This window comes from Mchenga conophoros, linkage group LG17 (assembly GCF_057382185.1).
Source record: "Mchenga conophoros isolate Kocher_MC1m ecotype Shallow Benthic linkage group LG17, M_conophoros_male_GT1.1, whole genome shotgun sequence".
In the NCBI taxonomy this organism is placed as follows: Eukaryota; Metazoa; Chordata; class Actinopteri; order Cichliformes; family Cichlidae; genus Mchenga; species Mchenga conophoros.
The window spans coordinates 36,837,992-36,850,836 of record NC_140542.1 but is presented as its reverse complement, the minus strand read 5'-3'; the positions used below and the strand labels follow the sequence as shown (position 1 = coordinate 36,850,836).

General features: G+C 40.8%; 1 protein-coding gene across 1 annotated transcript in view; it reads left to right on the top strand.

The window, feature by feature from the left end:
• Positions 1-8,921: 8,921 nt before the first annotated feature.
• Positions 8,922-12,845, top strand: part of LOC146555858 (copine-8) — a 104,557-nt gene continuing 100,633 nt past the window's right edge. Inside the window, exon 1 of the mRNA XM_085251261.1 lies at positions 8,922-9,127. Within this exon, the coding sequence (XP_085107387.1) occupies positions 9,030-9,127 (98 nt within the window). The 5' untranslated portion in view covers positions 8,922-9,029. The remainder of the gene's footprint in view (positions 9,128-12,845) is intronic.

Below are 12,845 nucleotides of genomic sequence, written 5' to 3'. Positions count from 1 at the left end.
CATGTCTGTCTTGTTTTTTTTCTTTAACTCATGTATTAATATGTTGTGACCACATGGTGGTAGTACTGTATAATGACACCTGAGTGATTGAGTAGGTAAACACAGAGACTGTGCTTCATTTGATGTGCATACAAATGAGGCTTTCTTTCTGTATTATTTTAATCATTTCTGTCATGACTAATTACAATTTCAGGCAATACCCACATCCAAACTCCCCAAAAAGAAAACCGCAAATAAATAAATGCACCATTGGATGATGGAATAATTTGGCCTATGGCTCTATGAATAATTATGACTTTAAATATGTGTAGAATCTTAAACACTGTGTGTCCTCAACATGCGATATATACGTTGTGCAGTATCTTCCTCTCTGTACCCATTGAGTCATTATTTGTCTGCCAGCTTATTTCAATTGCCTTTTAATTATAACTCCAGGCAGCAGCACTGCCTGAAGTGTACTGCTAAAGACAAAGCAGGAGGCAAAAAAGATTAAAAAATAATAATGTAAAGAGTGATAGAAGGATCGATCTCCAAAAGTTGATTCTGTTCATCTGGACGTAGCTTTTTTGTAGGAGAAACGTTTCGTCACTCATCCAAGTGATTTCTTCAGTCTCAGCTGACTGCAGGTTTCCCCAATCTTATAAACAGAAGAAGGATCGATATTCAATGTTCAGAGGTAGTGAGAGCAGCAGAGTGTTAACTGGCCTCATGGCAGAGGAACAGTGTCTGACACTTTCTTATATGTACTGTGTTGAACTTTAGTATAAAGTGGAACAGAATTAATACGCCTCATAAGCGCAATCAGATGACATAACACCCACACAATGCCACTTTCAACCTCATTAACTCAGCATAACTTATTTCCTTTCTCTGCTTTTATTTTGACAGGGAATTGATTATGTTTCATTTGAGATTCTCCTATAAAATCGCACTTCACAAACTGATTAGTGGATGATTGATCTCGCTTAACTACATAACATTTGCAACTTGTAATTAATTTAACTTGTATGTCTGTAAGTTGTGAATTTGTGACAAGCCACTGCATGCAGCAGAAGCATGCGTGCAGCTACATAATATTCTGACAGATACTGTAATGTCGGGTATGATACATGCTCCAGCACATTTGGGGTTGAGGTGGCATGGAAAACAGGTCAGCGCTTTTAATGGGGAATTCACACGGAAAGGATTCACGCATCACGCGGCGCTTTATGACTGCGTGTTTGTTTGTAGAAAAATATCACACTTTAAAGGAAGTAAAACATAACCAGACTGCAACGTCCTAGAATGATAACGTGTGTGTCAGCTACCACAGACAAGACAGTATTACTGCTGCTGTTTCAAAAGACTAGTTTTTGAAAAACAACGTGACAGTTTTTATACCTGACACCGGCTCTCTGTCCTACCAGCTCCTCTGGAATTTACGGAATTTAATAAGAGCCGAGTTACTGTCGCATAAAGTACAACCCTGATGATCAGGTTTCACCAGAAATCAATTACAATCTGTCGGGCTGAAGGTGTGGACTGGGAATTCCACTTTCAGTTTAATTGCGACGTAATGTATGATGAGTTCAGATAACATATCCTCCTCTAATCTGCTCAGTGAACGCACTGATTGGTGATGTGTGGACCTTAAGCAGGTGCTCTTGTTTCACAGTTAATTCTGTCTGAATAATGGGATTTCTGCAGCTGCATGTGCTCTGTATTTATCCAGGGATTACAATCAATACCGGTTCATTTTTGTCTGTGAAATGGTCCTGGGCGAGGGGGGAGATTTCGCTTTTTCTCTTCGTGGCTTGCCCTCTTCAACACTGGTCAAAAAATTAAATTAAAACAAGCAGTGGAATACCAGAGGGAGACCAGAGGCAGTTCTCTGTTTTTATCTTTGGATGATTTCCTGAAATAAACGTGGGCGTGATTGGTAAGAAGAATGTAGATTAGTATGCAGCGTGGAAAAAAAAACGAACACCTAAAGCACCTAATGTGCTTTTCATTTCTTTTAAAGCCATATGAAAACAAATCTAAAGACTGAATCAGCAGGACAAGATGAGGGGCGAGGAAACCGACCACTTGGTAGTTAAAGACGTTTTTCTCAGCAGCAATGAGGATCTGGAGGACACGGTCAATAACCACCATCAGTTCCATTTTCCACAGAGTGAATCCTCCACCGGCGCCCCTGTTTTATGACCAGAACTGATGAGCCACTGCTGCCTCCTCTCCTAATGCGAGCACAGAAATCACCCTATCTCAGTGGATCTCAGTTATGATGCAAAATAGACCGGAAAGAACAACATTTTTAATACGTCTATAAAGTGTTTTAGCATGAAATTAGAGAGCGGTGGCTTAAAAGCTTTGACACCGTGAGCCACTTGGAGAATGGAGAGGTTGGAAACTAGGCGAGTGATCGTGAATAAAAAGAGGGCAACAGTGAGAATTGAGAATGTAAAGTGCTTGTTGACAGAATGGACTTGGACTCTGAATTGAATCATCTACTGTAGATCTCTTTGTATGAGTGCAGATCACTATGAATTATGTAAATGTCAGTGACTATTAAACCCAGAGAATTCTCCAGTCGAACCCTGTACAGCGAAGAGTCAATTAGCACATCATAACCACATAGGATGTTTCACAGGGGCAACATTCCTGAGCTGAAAGAGAAACATAGATGAGCATTATCTCCTATTTACTGTAAAACGTACTCTAATACTTGAGAGCCAAGTTGCTAAGGGGTCATCACTGAAGCTAATACATACATTATGTCAAAAATTGCAGGTGACAGACGAGGTTGACGAGTGAGGGTTTGATCTCACAGTGAAACTGGGGACAGCACATGCTAGCATGACACTAATTAGGTGACAAAATGTGGGGAAAGTAAAAGAAAACTCGAGAATGTGTATAAAAAATACCTTTAAGTTGCTGGGGGTAATTTTATCGCTTAAAGAATGATATTGGTACATCACTACCAAACACTCATTGGTTAGCGACTTGTGATTGACGAGGCTTTATACATCAAAGTACGCCATGAACACCATGGTTAGTATTGCTAACTTCCCCATTCGGGTAAAGAGGCTTTTAACTCACAGGTTTAAGTGTTACTAAACACTAGACTTATAACACTGGAGTTATAGGACCGTCACACTGACTGGCAGGTGTATACAATACAAGTGAGTGCACCTGGCAGTTTGTAACCTAGTCAGCTAAGCTTTATCTTTGCTAATTCAAGTCATGGAACGGGAAAGCTAAACCATACTTAGCTGTACTAAGAGCGTGTCTTACGTCATGTTTGTGAAATTCTAGTAATTCATTTTAGTTACTTTTTACTACTACTACTTTTATATTATTTTGTGCTAATTAGTAAGCATGGGTGTCCATGTGACAGGCTCATGCAGATTGTAGATGCAGCTTGCTAGCTTGCTAGTTTTACCTGATAACCATTGTGCTCTACAGTTTCATCCAAATGTGAACGCTTCTGACTCCACTTTTTAAAAAAAAAAGAAAAAGAAAAAAGAAGAGAGTAAATAAACATGGGCAAAAAAGTGACTTTCACACAATCTCTGTGAAGGTTCTCAGTCATCCAGGTCATTGTAGTCTAAGGAGCTTAGAAAGAAAAGCGTCTGAATTTCTTTAAGTTGCTTGAAGACGTTTCACCTCTCATCCGAGAAACTTCTTCAGTTCTAAGGTCAAATGGTGCAGAGTCCCAGATTTTAGCACTGTGGGAGTGTTCCCCAAGAGGGACATAATTTTGGACAAAGAGAAAAGATGGTTTGAAAGATGAGTGAAAGAAGCCATCTATGTCCACTGTGAACGACCATCTTTGAACAGAGGCGGTGGTTTACGACACCAACTGTCTGCCATCTATAATCCAGTTTTGAGATCCTTCCCAGACACCTTAATGCCCACTCACATCCTGGGCCTTTTGACCTCAGGAAATCACATTATAGGGTGGGGCTAGGTTTCACAGCGGGTTCACCCGAAACCCTGGCTGATTGTGACCTACACCTGTTTTCACACCTTGGCTCATGTGATTAGGTAGTGGATCAATAGGGGGTCCATATCCCTCTTGGGGAAACACTCCCATAGGGCTTAAATCTGGGACTCTCCACCTTTTGACCCTAGAACTGAAGAAGCTTCTCGGATGAGAGGTGAAACGTCTTCAAGCAACTTAAAGAAGTCCAGATGCTTTTCTTCCAAATGTTCTATTTGTTAAAGTTATAAAGATTTAAAACACTATTAAACGCTATTAAAACACTAGCTATTGGGTAGATTTTTTTAGAAATGGAAACGTGGGCTAGTATAAAAAAGAAATATCTTTTCTTCTGTTAATTACAATGATTTCTACTCAAGGGAAAAAGAAAAATACTGAAACACTAATGCTTCTATGAACACCAGTGGTTACTGTACAGTATGTAGGTGGGTGCTTTAATAGAGATGCATTGGTTAGCGTCTTCTTCCTGTGCCTGCGTGGGTTTTCTCAGGATGCTGCAGCTTTCTCCCACAGTCCATGTTGGGTTAATTGGTGATTATAAATTGGCTGCAGGTGTGAGTGGTTGCGTGTGTGCGTCTGTTAGTTTGTGATGGATGGTGAGCACATTGACCCGTCCAGTATGTACCCTACCTCTTGCACACTGTCAGTGGAGCTAGGCTTCAGTAACCCCGTGACCCTCGATGAGACGAGCACGTGGAATGGATAGCCGGTAACACAGTTGTGTGCAATAATTACTATATGTGGGGGATTTATTGGTTACAATTGGCTTCATGTTTTATGCATGCGCAGGGACTCAGCTGTTCAATTATGATTAATGGATATCATCATTCTGACAGCATGGACCGAAAAGTTTTTTGTGTACCCGTGCATGTGTATGTGCTTTTGTCTAACTGAGACAGTGTTGCTTCCTGTGGTGCTCATTCTTGTGGTGATGATGTGATGTTTGCGCCTACATTGAGCTTCTGTCTTTCTTTCTGTGCCACCTGCAAATACTGTATGTTTGTGCCTGTGTATTAATTTTTGCCCTTGCACTTTTGTATGCGTGTCCGTGTGTGTGTGTGTGTGTGTGTGTGCGCGCGCGTGTGCGAACCCATCCACCGCACTGCCCACACGGACACAGGGCAGGGGTATGATGTTTGCCCAAAGGTGCTGTAATAGTTTTCACCATCATGCTGCACATTCAACTCAGGGCGTGTCAGTGTGTGTGTGTGTGTGTGTGTGTGTGTGTGTGTGTGTGTGTGTGTGTGTGTGTGTGTGTGTGTGTGTAAGACAGCTATATTTAGAGAAGTAGCCAGTAAACACACTGACTAATACCAAGATGCGTCATTTTAAAATCTTCTGACTCCATCATCCCAACACGATGCTTTCACAAACACACACTCGTGTGATATATACCACAAGTAGACACTTTTTTTTTTAAACATGCATTGCACTCGGCCTTGTGACATTCCTTACATTATCTTGTGCCCTTGCTGCCTTGTTTACTAGCACAAACATGTTTCCTGATAAGCTCTTACAAACTCACACACATATACACGCCTCCAGAGAAACATTCAAAGTACTGTAGAGCTACTTTTGGAATCGCACACTCATCACACAGTGTCCTCATATTGCGACTCTCCTCCTTATCCCTTCACATTCATCACGCTGTCATTCTATTCTCTGCTAGCGGAGGGTCTCCCTTTCAGTTAATTAAATCCGATGCTTATCCTCCTAGCGTGGAGAAAGGGGGAGAGAGAGAGTGAGACGGTTATTAATGTTTCTTCACAAACACTAATAATAATAACACTAACAATCTCCTCACAGGCTACAGAGACTAGAAGAGTGTGTGTCTAGACACACGGACAGACACGAAGGCTGGATTATCCACAGGGAACAAAACAGCCAACGAATCTGTGGGGAATCAAACCACCAGGGACAAAAAAGGGGGGGATTGGAGTTTTGGTCCTATCCAGTGATTTGCTATTGCACTTACAGCAAATACTGTAGTTCACTGACTTCGAGCTTGAAGTTGCAGATGCCCTTTAGTCTGTATCTCAGCTAAAAAATAATAATGCAGGCTTGATGCTTGTTTTTCCTGGCATAATAAAACTTTTGTTTGATATAATGCTGAAAGAAATCACATAGCAAATCATAATTAGTATTATTGTCATCTTTGAGCCCATTTCACACAACCATGATAATATAAGAGCATAAAAATGGACCAGGTCAAAAAACAACAATCTTTAAATTTGTCTGAATATTCAGAAATTGGATTTAGAATGTAAAAAAAAATATGACAAGAAATAAAAACTAAATAATAAAATGAAAATAATTATCTGGTTTAATTGGATATTAAACATTTGGCACATTTATTCATTGGCATTAGCTATGCTTTTGTATGTTTTTATAACCAAGCTTGTGTCAATATATTGCTATACTGACTTCATTTATGGACTCCGTCATGATAATTTAGTCATTTTACAATAGGTTGCTCATTTTTGTGACAGACAGGGACAAATCCAAGGTTTGGCTGCAGACTGATATCTGGCTATTACAAACAATTTATTTTGAAGCCTGTCAGAGAGCTTGGCACATACTGGTAGAACCAGAGTTAGGTCAAACAACTATTACATTTCTGGGAGAACATTTTTGCATAAACCTTTCTCCATAGTCATTGTCTCCACATATATATATTTTAAGAGCACCACCACCTACTGAAATGATTTTGTGAGTTCTGTCTATACTAAAATTTAACTTAAGCAGCAGCCATTACAGGTTGTTGTTGTTTTTATTAATTGAGGACTACATGATGCAAAAGCCACATGATGTACTTAAAATGGCAGTCTTGCCTAGACAAGGAAATGATAAGAGAGAAAAAATAGCAGTGACCAGCTGACAGCCACAAAGGAAAGCAATAAAATAAGAAGATATCAGTTTAATTGCTACCAATGAATGGTATGAAAAAAAATGAAGCTTGTGTTTAATAAATACAAACAAATTTTCCATCATGTTGCAATCAAGCTGTGCAGGCCAGTCAAGTTCTTCCACACCAACCCCGCTCATCCATGTCTTTATGGACCTTGCTTTGTGCACTGGTGTTCAGTCCTGGTGGAACAGAAAGGGGGCATCCTCAAACTATTCGAACAAAGTTGGGAGCATGAAATTGTCCAAAATGTCTTGGTATGCTGAAGCATTAAGAGTTCCTTTCACTGGAACTAAGATGCCGATCCCAGCTCCTGAAAAACAACCCCAGACTTCACGATTTGTCACTGTAGAGAACACATCCCCACTGCTCTAGACTCCAGTTGTGGCATGATTTACACCTCTGCATCTGACGCTTTGCATTGCACTTGGTGATGTAAGGCTTGGATGCAGTTTCTTGGCCATGGGATCCCATTCCATGAATATCTCTGGGGACTATTGATAAGCTAATCTGAAGGCCACATGAAGTTTGGAGGTCTCTGCGGAAAGTTGGTGACCTACGTATACTATTAGGGATTTTATGTGGCCTCCCACTTTGTCACTGAGCTTCTCTCGCTCCCCATTGCTTCCACTTTGTTATAATACTAATAGTTAAATGGAAGGACATTTATTGACTGGACTTGTTGTACAGTCCATGCTGTACAAAGCTGGAATTCACTGAACTTCTGATTGTGACCCATTCTTTCACAAATGTTTGTAGAAGCAGTCTTGATTTTATATATCTGCAGCCATGAAAGTGATTGAAATGTCTGAACTCAGTGATTTAGATGGTTGAATCAGTTCTTTTGGCATTATAGTGTATATAAAAGCAAGGTTGCCCAGTGCTTATGTCATTATAGATGCAATTGGTGCCTGGAGTTCTGGGTCTTCTACAATCATCTAGTTGCAATCAGCAACTCTGCCAGTATTTGTGCCAGAATTTCTGAATGTGTATTTCTTTGAGATTGTAGCTGAATTCTGAATATAAGTACTTAATATGGATTTCTGTTTAATTTGAATTTCGTGACCCTGATATGGATAAGCAGCAGAGGATGGATCGATTGTGAATTTCTGTTTGTGTAGATGGTAACAGATTTGCAACAGCCAACAACAGATTTGTTATTTCTGACAATTTATCACAGTTAATTGCCATATTATCATGAACAGATTGCATGTATTGACACTTTGACCCCCTTCAGTCTGGTAACTGGTAAGCAGACTGGTCTGTCTTGTTATCATTTTACTGCCATCTTAGTGCACCAGAGCTGATTTGAAGATGGCAGCTGACTGCAAGTGGTTGCAGATCTAGTCCCCTTCTTTTTCAGGTGGTGCCAAAGTCTCCAACCACTGTGTGACTGTAGTAAAAGATGCCAACCCCATTTGTAGGTAACAGCCTCACCCGGTATGTATATATATTTAAAAAAAAGGGGGGAAGAAGAAGTTAAGTGATATTTTTATCTTGTGAGAAGAATTCATGTATGGACAAGCCTTTTCACAAGCCTGAGCTAAACGATATTAATGACATGACCTAGGGCTGATGGGTGATGGTGAAGTGGGGATGTTGTTGCCCTAGGCCCCTTAAGAGGTTAATGCGGCCATGGAAGACGTGGCTAGGGGTGTTTCAGCCAAAAGCCTACATTGAACTGAACTGAATTAAACTGAATTCAAGTAGAGTGAATAAGAGTATTGAGACAGGGGCAGGAGAAATATGTGTGTGTGTGCGTGTGTGCACATACACACACATGCACAGGAAATTGTATCATTGTCAGCACTTCCATGGCTGTAAATGTGAGGAAATTCAATGACCTAAACAGAAGTCAGCAGAACTGAACAGGAGTGAGACACAGACAGAAAGACACCGACGGGAAGCGTGTGGCAGAATGAAAATAAAAGAAAAAGAGGGAAGGGCGATAGAAAGAGAGGAATACACACAGAGAGGCGAGAGTAGTGTGACATCACATCTTCCAGCCCCTCTCTCTCTGGCACCTTTGCTCCAGTTCTCGCCGAGGAGGCGCAAACACAGTTTCTCGCTATCCTCCTTCAGCGCTCGTAAAAAGGGGCAGGACCGCAGTAAAAGGGGAAAAGGAGGAAAAACATTGACAGGATGAACAACAGTTTTCTAAGCATGGCGTCGATAGTAGATTTCGACCCGCTCAACCCTTCTGTTCCTGCCACCAAAGTTGAAATCACGGTGTCCTGCAGGTAGGGGAATGTGTGTGTGTGTGTGTGTGTGTGTGTGTGTGTTTTACCTGGTTTTAAGTCTGACAGGGAGACGAGGGAGAAAAAAAAACACCGAGCTGGAAGTCACCTGGGCTTCAACTCCGAGCAAGTTTGCGTTTAGTTTCAGTTCGGCGCATTTTACAGCACCTGCAAGGAAAACGTCGCATCTGCTCTTCAGTTTATGGCGTGAAGAAATTACATTTACTTTGTGTTAGCGAAATCATTCACTTTTGCGTCACTTAGTGTCAAAACTAGTTATGACTGCTAATGAAAAAGGACAACGCAAACACGGGGCTGTTAGAGATCAAGTTAATGAAATATGGCAACCTCGCTGTGGTTAGCAAAGAGTCATTTATGAAGATGTGCTAACTTTGCAGTATTAGCTAAATTTATAGAGCCTATTAAGTGTGACAAGCCACGTACGAAACCAACCTGACTCCGTATATCGACATAACATGGTAATACCAGAGAAAACGGGACAACCGCTCAGAAGCTTGAAGTATAAACGTGTTATTTGATACCAAAGATATATTAGGCAGTAACACCTTAGAAGGTGTTATTGCTTATTATATTGGGATTTTCCTGCTGCCTCGCTGTCTGCCCGGTTGTTTGGTGTTGTTATTGCAGTTTGTGACAGCTGACAGTTGCTGCTGCCCGGTCACCTGTCAAACGAGGACATTATTGTGGCACAGCTAAAGCAGTTTTTGTCATTTCAGTCTGCTCATAAACATTTAGATCCAGACATCTTAGACATTTCACCCAACGGGCTGTGTGCCTCACGGGTCAGACACATGCTCTCCAGAGCCCCAGTGTGAGGCAGGCAGAGACGGCCGTCAAATGAAATAGACACTGTCAGCGATGTCCTCTGTCATGACTTGATAGATCCGTAAATGTTTAGACTAGGACAGCCTGATACAAGCGGTAAAGCTCTGGTGCTGATGAATGTCATCACTGGTGCAGCATCTGTTGGTGTTGGAGGTTCAAGATTTTCCTCTGATAAAATGAGGTTTGTGTAGTTTGCATATATGAAATATGTAAATCCGCAATTATTCAGATGTTTAACGGAAATGTTCTTTGAAAAGGAGAAGTTCTTCCAGAAACTAAAAAAACAGGTTCAACACCGAGGATGAAGCGAAGTGAAGCCACTTTTGAAAATGCTGTTGTGTAACTCTTCATAGTCAGAGCATTGTTGTGGCTTTTCCAAACAAACACAAAAAAGAGGTGTGGCTGTCAGAGTGTCTGTCGCTGTGTTGATCCTGTGATAGACTGGAACACCCTACCCACAGAACGTGTACCTTGGGTCACATTACAATAAGTTGAAATTTTCCGAAGAAGCAGTGTTAAAAGTGTTAACAATCTTAATAATTATTTACAGTAATTTGCTGAGTAATAAAGTTCAAATTTTGTTCAGTTATTGATTTTTATTGGAATTTCAACTTGCTACATTTTACTCAGACTGTGATCAACCAAAGACGGTTGACTAAAATCATACCGGCACAATATCCAGTAGTGTATTGGTGGTGGCCAATTATGAGATTGGCAAAATATCCCAAAAGATGTATGTTGGTTTACTATTTCTGGAAGCTATACCTTGTCGGGAGTTGAGCAGTAAGATTTTTATTATGTTTACTAAAATTTTCGCCCATCTGGTTTAACAAAATACAGCCTCACTGGAGATTTTGACATGGTGTAAATTAATTTTGAGCATATGCATTATGATTGGATGTAGCCACCGTGCGATCACGCTTTTTTTTTTTCCATCTTGGTGTTTTGAAGTCCAACTAGGCAAGAAAAAATTGGAAATGACTGTGAAACCAGACACTCATTGCCTAATTGTGACTGGCTTACGGTTATAGAGCAAGATGGGTTGCCCCCTGCTGACCATTTTAAAGAATGTAGGTTTACGTACATATTCTTTACATACCTGAAAACTGTGTTTGGAGCTCTGAGTGAAAGTCCAGTAATCCACCATTACATATTCTTTATGTATGGAATGAAGAGATGGTCTCTCACTCAGAAAACCCAGGTTACAATGTAACCACACGTTCTACCCGCTGCTAAAAATAATGGATTATTCTTTGGAGGCTGTTGGTGTAGGGCTACCTCGTTTTCCAATTGTCACACCAATTAGAATTTTGTTGGATCATAGCATACTAACCAAATAAGTTGACCATAGCACCGTGACACTACATCACTATATTTGAGCACTGTTTCCACACAGATTACTTTTTTGTTTTTTTCCAAATTTTTACAAGTTGTTGTGATGCTGCTGGTAGAAGTGCTGCCCAAGTGCCTCAGACACTGTAGCTACTGTATTTCCAGAAGGTTTCATCTCCTTAGTAACAGAGGGATAATGTCATCTACCAGCTGTATATATGAACATGTTTTGTCAGAGTTTGCAAATGTCTGAGTCACCCAGCTCCACAGCCCCAGGGGGCGGGGGGTGTTTTAGTGGCTATCCTCCCACCTCTGACCAAAGGGGGGGCAGGAATGCTACAGTTACATGTTTCTGTGAGCTTAAACCATATACATTGTGTGTTGTTTAATAGTTTTTGTCAGTGGACCCGGTGGGCAGTGTTGAATATTGCCATGGTTACTACTTTTAGGTTCCCCTCTGTGCGTGTAGGGTGGTGTTAGAGTGAGACAGTGGCTTAAGAGAGAACAATGCGAGTGAGTGGTCATGATATCAGATAGTGTGGATTGCAGTGTGTTAAACATGGTTGCAAGTGTTGGGTTTGGTGTTTTTTAATGGCAGTGAGTGCAAAAACTACCAATTAATGATGAATTAATTTGAATTCCTTTAAGTGCAAATTCTTGAAAAGCTTTAGATGCCCATTCTGGTTTTCTGCAGTCATCGTTTTCAGCACTCATGTTTAATTGCTGCTCAAACTAACGCAAACGTCTGGGAGACACTCGTTGAGTCATGAACGACCTGCTGCAATGAGATGACGCAAGAGAGAAGTCAAGAAAAGAAGATGAGACTGGCGCTTGAAGTAGATCTCTTCATATAATTGCTGTATAGTCAGTCTTGACATAACCATTGCAAAAATATTGATACACTCTCTTCACTTGCAATCCTGACTAATTCAGATAATGCTCCCATTCTATGGGGACAGGAAATAAGACCACAGCTCGGAGTCAGCAGTGTGCTGAAGACATTTGGCTGATCGATGGGAGAGCCCGAGGTATCAGCTAGAATCAGTACGCTACCAACTCTGCCTACTGTGTTGCACAAAAGCACACAAGCAGTCTGTCCGCACATACTGTATACTGGTGAATGGCCTCAAGTCCAGATATTCTGTTACAGTTATCGATCTGACCAGCACACACCTGTTTGTTTGTTTTTTAGCACACAAACCCAGACATAAGCTTATGACATTCTAAAAGTCTTTGCTTGTAAAGCTTGTCCCAGCCTTATAATGTCGAGAAATGTGTAGTGAGTCAATAGAGTGCTGTTGAGTACAGACGACTTGCTTTCTATTTAACTGTAGGGTCAGTGTTTTAGTTTGTTTGCACGAGTATATGGGTTGGGAAATGTGCTAAAATGGTCCATCCAGCCATGATGATTACTGGTAATTTAGCAGCACTATACTAGCGATTGCTGATATAATATCCAAAGAGCTATGTGTGAGGAGATGAACTGCATACGCCCACTTGCTAAATATCACCTAGGTGGGATATATTTAGTTTTAAACTGGAC